General features: G+C 36.6%; 1 protein-coding gene across 4 annotated transcripts in view; it reads left to right on the top strand.

Annotated features, from left to right (window-relative positions):
• Nucleotides 1-1,764: 1,764 nt before the first annotated feature.
• COL11A1 (collagen type XI alpha 1 chain) overlaps nucleotides 1,765-16,262 on the top strand; it is a 218,049-nt gene continuing 203,551 nt past the window's right edge. For all 4 annotated transcript variants that reach the window (XM_025398299.1, XM_025398280.1, XM_025398308.1 and 1 more), the window contains exon 1: nucleotides 1,765-2,194. In XM_025398299.1, coding sequence (XP_025254084.1) covers nucleotides 2,089-2,194 — 106 coding nt within the window. In that variant the 5' untranslated portion in view covers nucleotides 1,765-2,088. The remainder of the gene's footprint in view (nucleotides 2,195-16,262) is intronic.

Below are 16,262 nucleotides of genomic sequence, written 5' to 3'. Positions count from 1 at the left end.
ATTATTTTAAGCAACAGTTTGAGGTTGTAATCTGAAAAACTAGTTGATGATATTTCTCTGCAGCTGATATGAGGCATCCCAAACATTCTTCCAACAGCATTACAAATATCAAGTTTTTTTTTTTTTTTTTTTTTTTTACTTGTGATCTAAGAGATAACTTCTTGATAAGGGAGTAGTTCTTTGTTACAGAGAGTGATATTTATATTGAAGGTATTTTCTAGTTGCTTTCTTCATTTTATATGTCTCTGTTCATGCTGTTAAACTTCTATAAGGGCTCAATCTAGTTAGTCTTTGATCACCTTTCTTCCAATTTTAAACTGCATGAAAAGATTTGATATAATCTGATAGATCATGAGGCATATTTTGATGACTAATAGAACACTGAGTTCCTAAAGATTAGTGGCAGCTGTAGAATTGAACATATGTACCTAGTAAACTTAGTTGAGAGCCTTTAAGCATTTAAAAGACTTAAATACTCAAAGTAGGCCCTGGCCAATGCGTCTAGTCTTTGTCAACAGAAAAATGTGTTCATTCATCCAACCCATCTCTATTGAGTGGCTAATGTATGCTGGCACCCTGATGGGCACTGTTCCAGAAAATCTTTGAGAGAAACATCTTAGGAATTATTAACGAACAAAAAGGAGTCAATAGGATGGAATGATTTTAACGTGGAAAAAGTGACTTGGGAATCTGTATTCCAGGTGGAAGAGGATTACTTTGAGGATGGGTTAAGCAGAGAGGGAATTTAGAAACCTGCGCTCTTCATTACTTCCACTGTGGAGTGACCATGTTTTTGGCTCCTGAGGCTGAGGGCCAGGGCCAGGCCCTTAATGAGGAGCTGTGGGCAGGGCCTCTTGGAGATTTCTGTTAGTTGCTTTCCTTGCCTTTTCTACACCCTCCTCAGTACCCCCTCATCCAGGATCAGAACAGAATCAGCTGGAAAATTAAATTACTCACCCTCTTAATGTCAGCTCCCATACATTTTTTCTTCCTCCTCCCTCAGAGTACAGTTCAACTCTTTTAAGTACAGTTCCTGAATGAACCTAGTGCTGAATTTAAATGTTTAAGAGATAAACCTGTCAGTTTCAGATCTCCAAAGAGGACTTCCCTACAAACTCTAGGTTTTGACCTCTAGGGTCCCTCCATGCCACCTTCATTCATTTCTTCTAATTATTGGGTTAAAAAAATAAAAATAAAAACACCTTTCAGAGTAGGCAGCGCAATGAGTCCACTGGTTCCACGTCTGCCATACGAAGCAGATTTTTGCACAAGGATAAGGTTACCGCCGCCAGCCCAGGACTCCAGCGGTGTGGCCGATCAGGCGCTGGACTCCTCCCCTCTCCCGCCGACGGGTGAGAGCTAACAGACGGGTGCAAGTAGACAAGTAGCTGTTTTTATTGAATACAGAAGCTCCTTGAAAACTCCGGGTGCTCCGGGGCTCTCCTGCAATTCCTTTCATTCCCAAAGTGCTGGAGCCAAGCACGCGTCCCGCGTAACTCCCTCCCATTTTTTCTCGGGGATTTGGTGGGCGAGGAGGGAGGAGAGGAGTGGGGAGATGGGGGGTGGCTGGTGGGCTGGGCCTGCCGGGAGTCCTCATTCTTGGGCTGAGGGAGGCGGGGGCGGGCTTGGGGCCGCCCAGAGGCGTGTGATTGGGTCTGACCCTCAGCCTGCTTGTCAGTTTCGCCCTGGGTGGGGGAGCCGGGAGCAGGGAGGGGAGTGGGCGGAGGAGGGGGCTGCCCGGAGCCGCTCGTCCAGCCCACTGACGGCATGAAGCCTTTAGGGGCACACAGTACTCTCAGCTTGTTGGTGGAAGCCCCTCATCTGCCTTCATTCTGAAGGCAGGGCCCGGCAGAGGAAGGATCGGAGGGTCCGGGCCGGCGGGGCCAACTCAGAGGGAGAGGAAGGGGGTAGAGACACGAAGAAAGCAAACCATCAAATTTAGAAGAAAAAGCCCTTTGACTTTTTCCCCCTCTCCCTCCCCAATGGCTGTGTAGCAAACATCCCCGGCAATACCTTGGAAAGGACGAAGTTGGTCTGCAGTCGCAATTTCGTGGGTTGAGTTCACAGTTGTGAGTGCGGGGCTCGGAGATGGAGCCGTGGTCCTCTAGGTGGAAAACGAAACGGTGGCTCTGGGATTTCACCGTAACAACCCTCGCGTTGACTTTCCTCTTCCAAGCTAGAGAGGTCAGAGGAGGTAAGAAAAAATGGATTTGGGGAGGTGGGAGATTGCCGTGGGTCTTACTCCTGCGCCCCTCCCCCCACCCCTTTACCCTTCCTCCCTGCTCTTCAAGGAAAAAAAAAAAAAAAAAAAGCAATTCCCTAAAATAAAATCCAGATTGTAGCTGCTACCAGGTTGGAATTGGAAATTGGAGAAAGAGATGGATGTAGGCGGGACAATAAAGGGAGAGGAGGTAGGTAGCAGGAAAAAAGATCTGTCAGGCGGAGAGCCTGCTGAAAATGCCCTTCACCACTTTTCAGTCTCTTTGAAAAGAGGAAAAATATTACCTTGAACACAAGGGCAGTTATACAAAGCTTTTGTTTGAGGCACAGTCTTTAGACTGCCCTTGGAACACATCTGGTTTCTTCAGATTCTAACTAATGGGAATATCTTTTTAAGGGTGAACTGAGGAGAAAATATAAAGGGTATAAAATGAACCTTGATAAAGTTCTTTGTCTGCAACAAAGTGAGAAGCAGGCTGTTTTAGTTTCGGGGATATAAGAGAAACCAGGGGGGTGAATCTAGAAGATTAGGAACACTGTGTGTGTTTGGGGGGCGCGGGAGGGTCAATCTATTTTAAGTGGACAAAAATTGGCAGATTATTAGGAATAGGTTGAAGATAGGGAGAACACTTTCCCCTGAATTTCAGTGACTCCCCCCACCCCACCCCTCCGCTTCTTCTTGCAGGTTGGACGTGCAGTTCTCTTGGAGAATGATGAAAGTCGTCAAGCAAATGGGGTGGGGGCGGAGGACTAGGGATTGGGAGGGAAGGGGAGGGGGTGTGGGTGGGGTGGGAGGAGAGAGGTAAGGAAAAGTTCCTACGTGGCACCACCAAATATTCAATGGCCAGACCTGCTCGGAAGTCTGCAGCCCTGTCAGTACCCACGGAGGGAGAGCGACTTCACTCCTCCCCTCTGCCTTCTCCCTCCCTTCCCCCGCCCTTTCCTGAAAAGGCATCTGGCTGGAGCGGTCCGTTAGGTGCCTTAGAATCGGCTGGCAGGCGAACGCCTTTGGAGCTCAGGGAGCCCAGGCAGTTTAGAGTAGAAAGCAAGCTTTGTGAGGAGTGCAGAAAGAAGCTGGGAGATAGGAAGGAGGGTGACGAGGATGGGTCAAGGGAGATAAAAATGGTCAAGCCCAAATGCGTAGGCTTTAGCAGAAACCTGAGTCTGGCCTTGGGCCTAGATGCCAAGATCTGAGCTCTCCCTAACGGGAGTCTGCCCTCCCGGAGGCCGATCTCTGCGACCAGATTATTCCTTCCACACGCTTAGTGACTGTCAGCTTCCCAAGTAGCAGGCAGCGCTAAATTATTCCCCCGGGTGATTTTTCCTGGTAAATGCAGTGAAATTCCCATTAGGACTATATTTGAATTTTGAAAGGATTTATTATGTTGATTAATTATGTTGATTCATTCATTTCCACATTTTCACGGATAGATAAGAGTCTTTGAAAGTGAAATCCATCAAAAAGTTTGTATTTTACTTTTAGTACCTGGTCACCGGTTGGATTGGTCCATTCTGTCAGCAGTTCTGCCCTCTGCTGGTTTTGTTTATTATTTAGAATTCCTGCATCTACCATGGGACTTGAGACCTCTGTGAGTCCTTCTTAACTACAGTAGTACTGAAAAAGGACCCTTGATAAAGGAAAAATGGATATACCATTTCTTTTTCAGCATGTTACATATGCATGTAAATGAAAATAATGTAATGACAGCTATTTGTTTAAAATTATAGAAATGGAGAATTTCTTTGGTGATAAATGAAATACAAGCTCTGAGAGACACTTTTGCATGAATTCAGGGATTATTTTACTGAAGATATTTATTTTTATTTTCCACATTGAGCCTTTCTGTAAAGATCGATGGATATTTTTAAAAATCAAATCTCTGTACTTTTAATGAATACATTTTCTATTTTCCGTCTAGCAACATACCTGAAACACTTTTAAATAGCATCCCAGTACCACATCAAATAAATGATGGGAAAACCACTTTCCCTATTTTTATAAAACCAAGTAATGATAGAAATAGCAAAGCATAAGGATTAGATTTTGTTGGATTTCTTCTTGATGAAATGCCCTGAAAGTTATGTGATAGTTTAGATATTTATATTGTAAGATTTTGGAATGTGTTTTATCAAGCTGTTTGGTGCTCATTGCTCCTGGGAGGCCACATGTTAACATAAACCCACTTTTGTAGGCATTCTTATCCCCAAATTAACTTCAAAAAGGGAATAATAGTATATTAATGCTTAAAAAGGAAACATTGGCTACAAAGCCTGAATCATCACACAAGGGAAACATAAACCCAGTGTCCAGTTCTGAGAGTAGCCTTTAGATTTGTGGTTGAAGTAAGAAGTAAGATTTTATACCAGTTTCTAAATAAAGATATTATATCCCAGCATCATACTATGGCATTGATATCACTGAGGTACAGTGATAAGGTTTGGATATTAAGTACAAAGATAATTTAAAGCAGATCCTACTGTTATATAAAATTAAAACATTAAAGCATTAAAACATCTGGGTTCAAAACAAAGTTAGACTCTAGAGAAAATAATATAGAGAAAGTTTCTTGGAAGTGAATGGATTAAAGAAAATTTATGACTTCATACCTAGTCATATCATTTTCTTTGAAAAATCAAACTATAACTTGGAAATATTTATTATACTCATTAAAAATCAATTCTTGCTTTGATTTAGAACAACAAGGTTAAGTGTGATTTGTATAAATATTTATTTACATTAACTTCAATTTTATGTTTCATATATATATTTATTGTTAAAATAAGTGATGTATCTCAGTGATTTATTGATATTCTTTGGCAGTTAGTCCACTGCTTACTATTCACAAGAGGTGGGGTTTACCTGGAATTCATAGTGACCATACTTTGATTATGTTAAGATAAATGAGTTTATGTAAGGGTTTTAAGTAAGAGTTAGACTTAGCTATAATCATGTACTAACAAAAAATCTAATTGAATCAGTTTTTACTAATCAAAATTACATATAACCTTTGGTGGTTAAGCCAATACTGTATCTTGTAAAAGGCTGATCAAACTTGGAACTTTGAAAGCTTGTCAGGAATTGATAGTGAGTCCTGTAGAAGTGTTGTTTTGAGTGCCCGGGATCAGCAGGTGAAATGGTCCTGGCTTCCAGAGTATGTGCTAATTCAACCTTGCAAAGATATCAGATTTGTCCATTTGTTTCCTTAATCAGAAATCAGAAACTCAGATATGCTTCTGATAAGAAATGCAGTGTTTGCTAAACTTATTAATATGTTTTTCCATTTGTTTTTTAAATTCAAAATTTATCAGGACTATAATAGAGAAATAACATAGAATAAAGAGAAACACCTTTCTGCATGCTTTACACACATAGCCTCAGTTTAGGTGGCACAGATTCTTTTATCTAATTGTCCATTAGTTTTGAAATTAAGTTTCTTAATATCTTAAAGTGCCAATTTGCTTCATAATTAATACTTAACTGAGGCGGTACTTTATAGAAGTTATTCTCTAAAAGGTAATTGTATAGTTTTAAACAAAGTTAGGCATTAGCAAAGTGAGAAATGTATTTACATAACATAATTGCTTAAAATTTAGTTAATTTTTTTTAGGTTTTTTATTTTATTCAATTTGTGACTAAAATAGAAGAACCACATGGTTGTTCAAGTTATCCCTAAAATACAGCAAAGCAAAATCTCCTCTTTTCAAATTTATGGGTTGGATTTCTAGCTAAGAAAAAATGTATAAATAGTCACCTTTCTTTTCTAAACATTTGCTTTTTCCTGGGATAAATTCTCTTCACTCTGATTCATGTAGTAAGATGCTGCCTATTTCATGATAACGAGGATTCAAATCAAGTTTGGTTGAGAGTCTCTTTGTAATACAAAGATGAATTTTTAAAAGGTTAAAAAAAGGGTGTTTAGATAAGATTTTTAAAAGAGAATGCTAGCACTAGAAATTATAGAAATTGTTGATCAATCTTACCTTCTCAATAAATGGGGAAACTAAGGCACAAAATGTTATCAGCTGAATAATCTTCCTCATAAAAAATATTCCTGTAATATTCAAAGTTTTTCTGAGCAGATTGAAGACCTGTACTAGTGATCAAAAGAATTTTAAATGATAGAAGTCTGAGACGATGAAATGAGAGGAGAGAGCTTAGTAGTGCGAGTTCTAATTAAAGTTTTATTTTGGATTGTCAAAACACCTGAAACTAACATAAGTACCTTTTAGCTCAAGAATAAATTGACAGTTAGTTTACAGGAAATACTCGCTCTTAATGGACTACCCTGATATCTGTTGTGCGATCAACAACTATTACAAATTTAATTACCATATGTGAAATTGCAAGGCAGTAAAAGAGAAATAATTCGATACACTATTGCTATATTTATTTACAGAAGTCTGAAATTACTAGACCGTATATGTGCTAGAGTTTAGATTAGTGAAAAGGTAGATATAGTGAAAATGCCTTATATAAAGAAATTTAAATAGAACATAGTTACGGAATGCATTTAAAAAATACTGTATTTACTACGTTTGAAAAAAGGTAATTTTTGATCATTTGTATTCCTAACTATGTGATTTTATAAGATTATCTACATCAGAGTAGAAGGTGTAATACTCTATTCGTTGCTGTGTTAAGAACATAGTTTTGTATGCTCTCTAAAGTTGTTAATGGAAGACTAGGTCCAACTTTGAATTTCTAAGAAGCTAAGAAAATTATTAAAAATGGCAAATTTCTGATATTTTCATGTTAATTTTAATTGGATGACATAGTTTATATATACAATATGGCTTTTATTAATGTCAAATAATCATTATGACACACTTATGTGTTAACAGATTTAAAAAAAAAACAAGTGGCAAACTTTAGAAAAAAACATGAGAGAACGTAGTAGTGCAAGTTCTAATTAAGGTTTTTATTTTGGATTGTCAAAGCATCTGAAATTACTGTAACTACCTTTTAGCTTAGGCATAAATGGGCAGTTAATTTATAGGAAGTATTCACTCTTAATAGGCTACCATGATATCTGTTGTGTTGTCAACGACTGTTACAAATTTAATTACCGTATGTGAAATGGCAGGGATGTAAGGGAAGAAAAATTTGATTTTCTATCTCAACATTTACTTCTAGAAGTTCAATCTTCAACTAGTATTCCTACCAAATTAAGAGTCTTTTCTGTCTTTAGGGAAAAGCAATACATGACCATAAGGTCCTGAAGATTATACTGTGAAAGCATTTATATAGAGTTTTTATACTCACAAGTAACTATACCAATTTATATAAATATGGAGTTTAAAAAATGCTGAGACATCTCCATCATTGTACATGATTTTTAATGATTATCTTTAGGTATTTAAAAGCCAGAATTTCATTAAATACACTTTTGTTTTCTCCTTACCTTTGGAGAAATAATTAAGCATGGTTGGCCTAATCATTAGGAATTCAAGGCAACGGCAAGTGGGGACTGAGCATTGGTCAGCATTTCTGCTTTTACTCCTTCACTTCCCTCAGGTAATACTGGGGAAATATGACCTGAGTTGGGAGTGGTGAGAGAGGAAACCAAACTTTTTCTTTTTTGACCATTCAAGTTTTGTTCCTTAGCAAAGAAGAGAGGTATGTGCAGATGTTATAAAAAGTTGCAGTGTTCCCTAAGTTCTTTCACTAAAGAGTCAACTTTAAATGCAGTTTTCAGTGTAACTTTTAGTATACATTAATTCACTTTCTACATGAGGACATATTCCTTCTAAATTATCTTGCAATTTAATTCAAAACCTAAAGATTTTTTTTTCCAATTTTAAAATACTTTCTGTTTTAGAATGCATCTAATGTATTTCTTTCTCCCTCCTTCAAAACCCTAATATGGTTTTATTGATATAGGTAAGTGTATTCTTTTATACATTCAGTTGTGTCAGAACTCAACATGAATAATACTAGCTCATAGCAAAGATGAAAGACAATTTTAAAGTGATTTAGTGAGTAATATCTATTTATCAGTTGCAGTCTTTGGCCTACTACTGACTTGGCTAGTGGTTCTTTAGACATTGGCTGATCACCAGACCTACTGTTATCTGGTAAAATAAACTCTTTGCTTGCTGCGCATGGAATTAGAGACAGTGCTATTAATTTAGGAGAAAGAACTCAGAGAAAGGAAAGGTTATCATATTTCAGAGTAAGAGACCAGCTTAAATACGACTTGACAATTGAGAACTAAAACAAACCTGTGTAAAAGTGCTTTAGCACAATCAACTTTTGCAATCCCCTCAAACCTTCTTTTTTTTTTTTTTCTTAAAAAGCATTTCTTTCTTATTTTAACCAAATTTAATTGCTCTTGAATGGCTCTGTACTGTACAGGCAAATGAAGGTCCCTATTCATAGAACTTGAGCGCATAGAGTATCAGGGGAAGCTTCCTTCCTCTGTTTGACTGGTAAACTGACATCCGGGCTTAAAGGAGTGAACCTTAGACTGTGTGAGGTAGTTGGCTTTCCTTCCTTACTCAGATTTTCATAGACTTCCTGAAAGGATGACTGCCAGAAAGAGCAGTAGTCGGCGAATGAGAACATTTTCATACTTGGTGCTCTTAGATACTTGGTGCTCTTTCATACTTGGTGCTCTTAGATAGCTCTGCAGAGAAAGAAAAAACACAAATACTACAGTGGTGTCTGTCTTTCCTTTACTTCTGTCCTTAGAGTCTAAGAGTGGAGTTCAACCTACTACTTACTGTCACTCTTCTATTTGAATGCAAATGAAACTTCACAGTATTTCACTGGCTTTTAGGATAAGTTTGTTGTCTAAGTGGCTTAGAGTGCCCTTTGGGATGTGGCCTATCTTTATGTCCAAGCCCATGACCAGCCATTTCCTACCTCCCCAAGCCCACTTCCATTTACCTTGTACTGAGTGATGTTAAACCTCTTGCCTGTATTCTCCCCTATCTTTGAACACTCTCCCTGGAACGTATATCTCATTCTCTTCCATCAGCAAACACCTTCTCCTACTTTATACTTCAAAATTTAAGTAAAATATCATAGCTCTAGAAAACGTTCCCTTATATATCAAGGTGGATATAATAGTGAGCCCTAATACCGAATGCATGCTCAGTATGTGCAAGATTCTGCCATATGCACTTTCATAGAGAATCTTATTGAATTGTGACAGTTTTCCTGGAAGTAAACTGATATCAAAATACTGATTTTACCCATGAGATAACTGAAAAACAGAGAAGTGAAAGATTTTGCCTAAAGTCACACAGCTAGTAAGTAGTAGGCCCAGAATTTGAATGCTGCCAAGCTTTCTCCAGGGCCTTTGCTTTTGACCACTTGTCCATGTTTACTTTGCTGGGTGTTCTAATGCTTCTACACAGCCTCCTAGACTTGTCTTATGATTATGGTGCCCTGGGGCCCAATATTAATGTACACATCATGCAGCTAAACCCCAGAAAATATCAGGTCATTGGGTGAATAACTTGACTGCCTTCAAGGAGAAATATAAGGAGGTTCTGGTAAAAGGTGATGTCAGAATCCAGATAACTCTTCAGCCTGCACTTAAGTTCGGTGGTGGAGATCATATTACTCTTACCATTTTATGGACAAACCTAAGCCTCAGTGGTAGTGGAGAACTGAAAGGAGAGTTTCTGGGAGCCCTTAAATATTACTTTTGTTCCTTTGACTAACTTAAGGAGAAGCTGACAGATGCATCTATTAGTATTCACGGTTCCAGTTGTGGTTGGCTTGGTTTCATTAAGTAAAATAACTCTTATAGATCATTGCTTGTCCTAATCAGGATCCATTGCAAGGATTGTCAGGCCTTATTCTGCTTTTGGGGATTGATGTACGGGAGTTTTCTTATTGTCTTCAGCATAAAATGTCAGACTTGATTATCCAAAAGCTTTTTTGGAGCGTAATCAACTGAGAGAATGTAACATCATTATTTTAAAAATTACTCATTTATATGTCAGTCTTCTTCTAGGAGTTCCTGGGTGGGTAGTGACTGTGATCTAGTTTTATTTGTGTCCCCGGTGTCTACCATGGTGACAAAATACACAACATTGATATAGTAACTGTTTAGGTTAATTATATTCTTGTTTTACCCAGAAGACTGGAACAAGATTAAAATTGGGTTAGCTTGGAATGGTGTGAACTGAAAGTTTGAGGACCTCCTCAGGACCTCCTCAGATTATGGTGTTAGTAGTGACATGAGTAGTGACTCCTCCTTTTTAAATTCATTTTCTAAAAGTAAATAAATTGCAATTTACCTCTAGTTTTTTCATATGGAAAACAGTTTTGCATTTTCTCCAAAGATGCCTCTGAATATTTTTTGCTACAGACTGACTGTATTACCTCCAAAACTTTGTTTTGTTAATACCTTAAGATATGAAGTGGTATTGACAGTAGCACAAATAATAATTTTACTTTTCTACTAGTGAACAAGAAAGTTTAATCTGAGAATAATATCAATCTGTAAAATTGATAATTGGAAATAGTCCTCTCATATATTCATTATTGAATCTTTCATCTCACATTGGTATGCTATTGGGGATTAGTTGTCTGACTTTGCTTATAAACTATTAGAAATAGAGGTTTATCCATATATATGTTCATATATATGTATATATGTGTATATATATGTTCATATATATGTATATATGTGTATATATGTTCATATATATGTATATATGCACATATATATGTATATATGTGTATATGTATGTATATATGTGTATATGTATGTACATATATATGTATATATGTGTATATATACATATATATATATGAATGTGTGTGGGTGTATGTGCATATGTGTATAAAGTATTTTATGATTATTTCAATAAACTCATTCTTCAAGTTAGGAAATAAATTATATATTTTACATATATTGGAATTATTGTATTATGAAGTACCATCTCCAAACAAGAAACATATAGATCTTCGAAGTGCTTAATAAGATTAATAAACAATAGTTGTAAAATTCTTTTGGAATATAGTTACATAGTTTTTATACTATATTGCTATCCATTGTATATTTTAGTTACACTAAAATCACTGGTATAGGTATATTTATCTGATTTATTTCATGTGTTCAAAGCATCTAGAACAGAATCCATCACATAGTAGGCATTTGATAAAACTTTGCTGAATGAAGTGAGGGCGTTGTTGACATTGCTAATGACTTGATTGTCCATAACCTAACCACCTGAGATGTGATATATAGTTATGTGTATCACCTACTCTCCATGTCTACAGAATTATCTTGAACCAATTTCTGCTGATATTATTGTGATTTACTGAGACTATCAGTCTCTATTTTGCCTCCAAGACAACCTATGACCTCTACCCTAAGCACTCTCCCACTTTGTTATTTCTAAAAGTAAAAATTATCTTTGCTTGAGATTTAGATATTGTCTCCTCTGGAAATAACTTTCTTCAATCATCGAAGATTGGGTTAGTTAGCCTGGCATAACATTATAAAGCACACTGTACTTACCCAAAACTCAAATACTTATCTAAAAACATTTTTGATGGCATAATGAAAGCAGGAAATACATATTTTTCACCGATGCAAATCATTCTGGCATCTGTCACCATATCTGGAGCAAAATAGATAGCCAATAAATATTTGTTGAATGAATGAACTCATAAGCAAGATATTTTCAATAAAGTCAAGAGGACAGGGGTCCGTGGCTTAGTATCACAATTATTTCCAATCCTAATGCTGGGGATTTTGATGAAATAGTATTTTATGACATCCAAGCATAGATGGTTTATAAAGTTTCACAGATAATGTTGATGCAGAAGCAGGGGTTTACAAACCATCTGTAATAGGAAACAAACATATACATAAATAGAAATGTGTCTGGCTTGTATAACTAGGCACTGGAAGTCAAGTGAAAGGTTGTTCATCATAATGTGCAAATTATTTGATAAATATGCTGTTGCTAAACAGTAGTGGCTCTGCAGTAACTGAATTGAGGAAATCAACTAATTACAATGTAGAAAATGCTTTCTTTTCATCATTCTCTCCAGAGAATGTAATAAACTAAATGCCAATAAATATTGTTCTTCTCAGCATTAAAGTCAAGTGGTTATATTGGAAGTATAATTTTAGTTTTATAATACACCTTTTTTTAAACAGCCTTGGTTATTTGTAAATTAGAAATGCTATACTTTTAAAATATCACACTCTCAACTAGTTTGTGTTCTTTTCTTCACCATACTCGGAGTTGTGATGCTATTTTTGCTTTCCATTTTCAGGTCAAGCTTTTATGATATAAAAATGTTCAGGATTGAGGCTGTTCGATAACCGTAAAAGTTAAATGACTATCTTCTGTGTTAATCACAGTGTTAAGTGCTGTGGCTATACAGACAGTATGATGATCTCTATTCTCATGGAGTGAAAAGCTAAGTAATACATGCAATTATTCATTTACTTATTCAACAAATATCTGTTAAATACCTATTAAATGCTCTTCCTAAATTCTAAACTAATTCATTCATTTCATTGCATATTCAACAAGTACAGGTTAAAAGCTCATTATAAGCTAAAGGAAGTTGGTGGGCAAAGATAGTTACAAACCTGCCTCAGAGTGATTATGGTCTACTTGAGGAGACAGTAATTAATCAAATAGTGGCACAAGTAAATATAAAACTACAGCTATGCTAGATGCTTTGAAGGAGAGGTGTATGGTTCCTGGAGAATACAGAAGAGAAGTTCACTAAGGTCGAAGAAAGCTTCCCTGAGAAAGTACCAGTTGAGCATTGAATAATTAACTAAAGTGAAGAGGAAAGAGCATTCCAGGAAGTGATGTGAAGGCCTTTATGAAGGGAGAATGACACCATAAGGGATTTGAAGAAAGGACTTGAAAAATGGCATTGTGTCTGGAGAAGCAGCAGTGGGGGGTAAAACGTGAGATAGTGCTCGGGAAGGAGGCAGGGGACACATAACGTAAGATCCTAAGGATAGGTTTTTCTGCATAGCGTGGAAACATGCCACTAATTGAAAAGTACAAGTAAACTGCCAAATTAGCAGGGTCAGTGCATGCTTTGATATCTACACACAACTTGGTTGTCCCACTACCATTGGATCCTCTGACAGTCAGTGAACTGGGGTCATGCTGTTTTTTCTGGAATAGCCAGCCCCACTGTAAAGTTACCTGGGGTTCTCAATAGTAATGAGTACATTTAAGTCACACTTTATATGGAGCTATGGTCTTGCCAAATATATAACTAAACCTCCACTTCTATAAGGGTGTATGAAAGAAATGTTAAAGTAAAATCTGCTATAAGACAAAAACATCACTTAGCATTTCTAAACCTTACATGACTGTCCTTGTTATTACCCAAAGTATAACAGCTTTTAAAAAAAAGGCAAATAATGATTTTTGTTTCTTAGGATTAATATGTGAAGTCATGATCTCTATTTTGATTATATGAGAGTACCAACTGTTTATTGTCAGCATTGTTTTAAATGTTAAAGGTCTCTTTGAGTGGAAATTATTCAAACAGAATTTTAAAGTAATCATGTCATTGATTAATTAATTGTAGCTCTGGATAGCATTGGTCAACTCCTACAGTTTTATTTCTATCCTGCTTTACCCTGAACTTCAGACTTGCATACTTGACTGCCTACTCAGTGATTTCTAACAGTATTTATGAAGTCATCTCACACTTAGTATACCCAAAACTGAATTGCAGAACTCCTCTCCTAAAATCTGTTCTTCTCTTAGTCTTCTCCATCTCACTTAATGGCAACCCAATCAATCATGATGTTCCAGCTACGAATCTTGAAGTTAGCTTTGACTCATTTTCTCTCTTATCTCCTTTTCTACCTATCAGCAACTCCTGTCTGCTCCACTTTCAGAATATATGTAGAATCTGACCCGTACTTTCTGTCTAAGTCTAAGAAAGCAACATTTTATATCTGGAAAATTGCAGTTACTTCCCTACTGCCGCCTGATTCCACTCCAGTGCGCCTAAACTTTCTTCTCAACACAGCAGCCCCAGTGGTCTGAAAACATAAACTGAATGGAAAATCTCTGCACCTTCCTCTCAATTTTCTGTAAACCCAAAATTGCTCTTAAAAAAAAAAAAAAAAAGTTGATTCTCATCGTCCTTCTCCCCTTACCCTTCCAATGGTTTTAAAATCCCATTTAGAATAAAATCTAGTCTCCCTGAACATTCCACAAGACCTATGCATTCAGTTCTCAGTGTACCCTCACTTTTACTTCTCTGACCACATCTCTTTCATTCTTCTTTTCTTGTCCATGCCATCAATCTTTTTCATAGCACTATTCACATATTCACATCGAGTGCATACATATTCACATTGGCTTTTATATAATACAGAGTTTAAAATAACTTTACACAGAACTAAATTTCTTCAATCTGAATTTCAGCTATCTTTTTTTGGTTAATTCTCCATGCTCTCTATCCAAACTGAACAATATTTTCTGCTACACAGATTTACATGAGAAAATATCCAATGTACAAATGAAGGGACCTGAGCAGAAAAGAGAGCCAAAATATTAGGAAGTGGGTATGGGGGAGAATTTTTTGAAAAAAGATCCCTTTGTTGGAGACATATTTGTCTCCTTGCATTTCCTTCAACATTCTGGGCCAACTATTGTCTTAGGTTCTTTGCACTTGTTTTTCCTTTTGCTTAGAATCCTATTCTGCAAAAATAACGGGATAGAGGAGCTTTCTATGACGTTGTAGACATTGCCCAAATATCATTTTCTTATTAAGGACTTGCCTGTTCTTTTTGTTTGATATTATTTTCCAGGCCTTTGCAACCCTCCCTATAATCTTTTCCTGATTCATTTTTTCCCTGGTACTAATCAAATATTTTTTCATGTATAGAAAATAATGGTGCATTGAAAGATACTGAGTTTGCGTTAATTTTCTATGTAAAATGTGAAATTAGATAATTTTGGAATATAAATGTTGCCTTAAATTATTTAAGCCTTCAGATGTTAGCAGCATCTAGGCCATCTATATCCAATAATTCCCATAGTGTGTTATTCCATTTTACACAGTTATGCATAGTCAATATGAGAGCCAAATTCTACACAGTAAAGCATTTTTTCTTATTTGATGGACACTGTGCATATTAATTCAGGTGTTCTGAGAAATGACAGCTCTATAGAAATGGTAGTGGCATTTTGTACTTTGTTTTGTTGGTTTAAGAGAACCATAGTGATGGCTACCTAGAAAGTAGTATTGCCCTTAATTAAAGATAAATTCAGAATCCTGTATTTTATGTAGAGTCGACTCTTGACCAACATGAGGGTAAGAGGAGCCAACCACCTGTGCATTGAAAATCCATGTATAACTTTTGACTTCCCCAAGACTTAATTACTAATACCTGCCATTCACAGGAAGCCTTATTGATGAAATAAACAGTTGATTAATACATATTTTGCATGTTATATATATATATATATATAAATTTATGCTGTATTCTTATAATAGAGAAAAGAAAATGTTCTTAAGAAACATAAGGATGAGACAATATATTTAGTATTCATTAAATGTAAGTGGATCATCATAAAGATTTTCATTATTATCATCATCATCTTCATGTTGAGGAGGAGGAGGAAGACAAGGGGCTGATCTTGTTTCAGGGATGGCAGAGGCAGAAGAAGTGGAAGGGGAGGCAGGAGCTGGAGACACACCAGTGTAACTTTAGGGATATACATTGTAATTGCTGCCTTACTTTATGCTTTTTCATATCTCTAAAAAAAGTTTTCATATGATACCAATCCTTCTTCCACTGTTTTCTTTAATTTTAGTGACCATATCATAGAAGGATCTATGTGATAAAAGAAGCCAAAAGAAATCTTCAATAATCAGACCACTTCTGTCAGATTGTCTAATATCAATCTGTTTTCTGACACTGCTTCTTCTATTTCTTCTTCCCCATCTTCTGACACTGGTTTGGAAGCATTCATCCTCATCAAGTTGTCTTCTGCTAATTACTCCTGTGTGGTGTCTATTAGCTCTTGAATTTTTCCAAGATCCATACCTTGAAACCCTTTACCCCCACACC

This window comes from Theropithecus gelada, chromosome 1 (genome assembly GCF_003255815.1).
Source record: "Theropithecus gelada isolate Dixy chromosome 1, Tgel_1.0, whole genome shotgun sequence".
NCBI classification, from domain to species: domain Eukaryota; kingdom Metazoa; phylum Chordata; class Mammalia; order Primates; family Cercopithecidae; genus Theropithecus; species Theropithecus gelada.
This window is presented reverse-complemented; position numbering and strand designations above follow the sequence as displayed.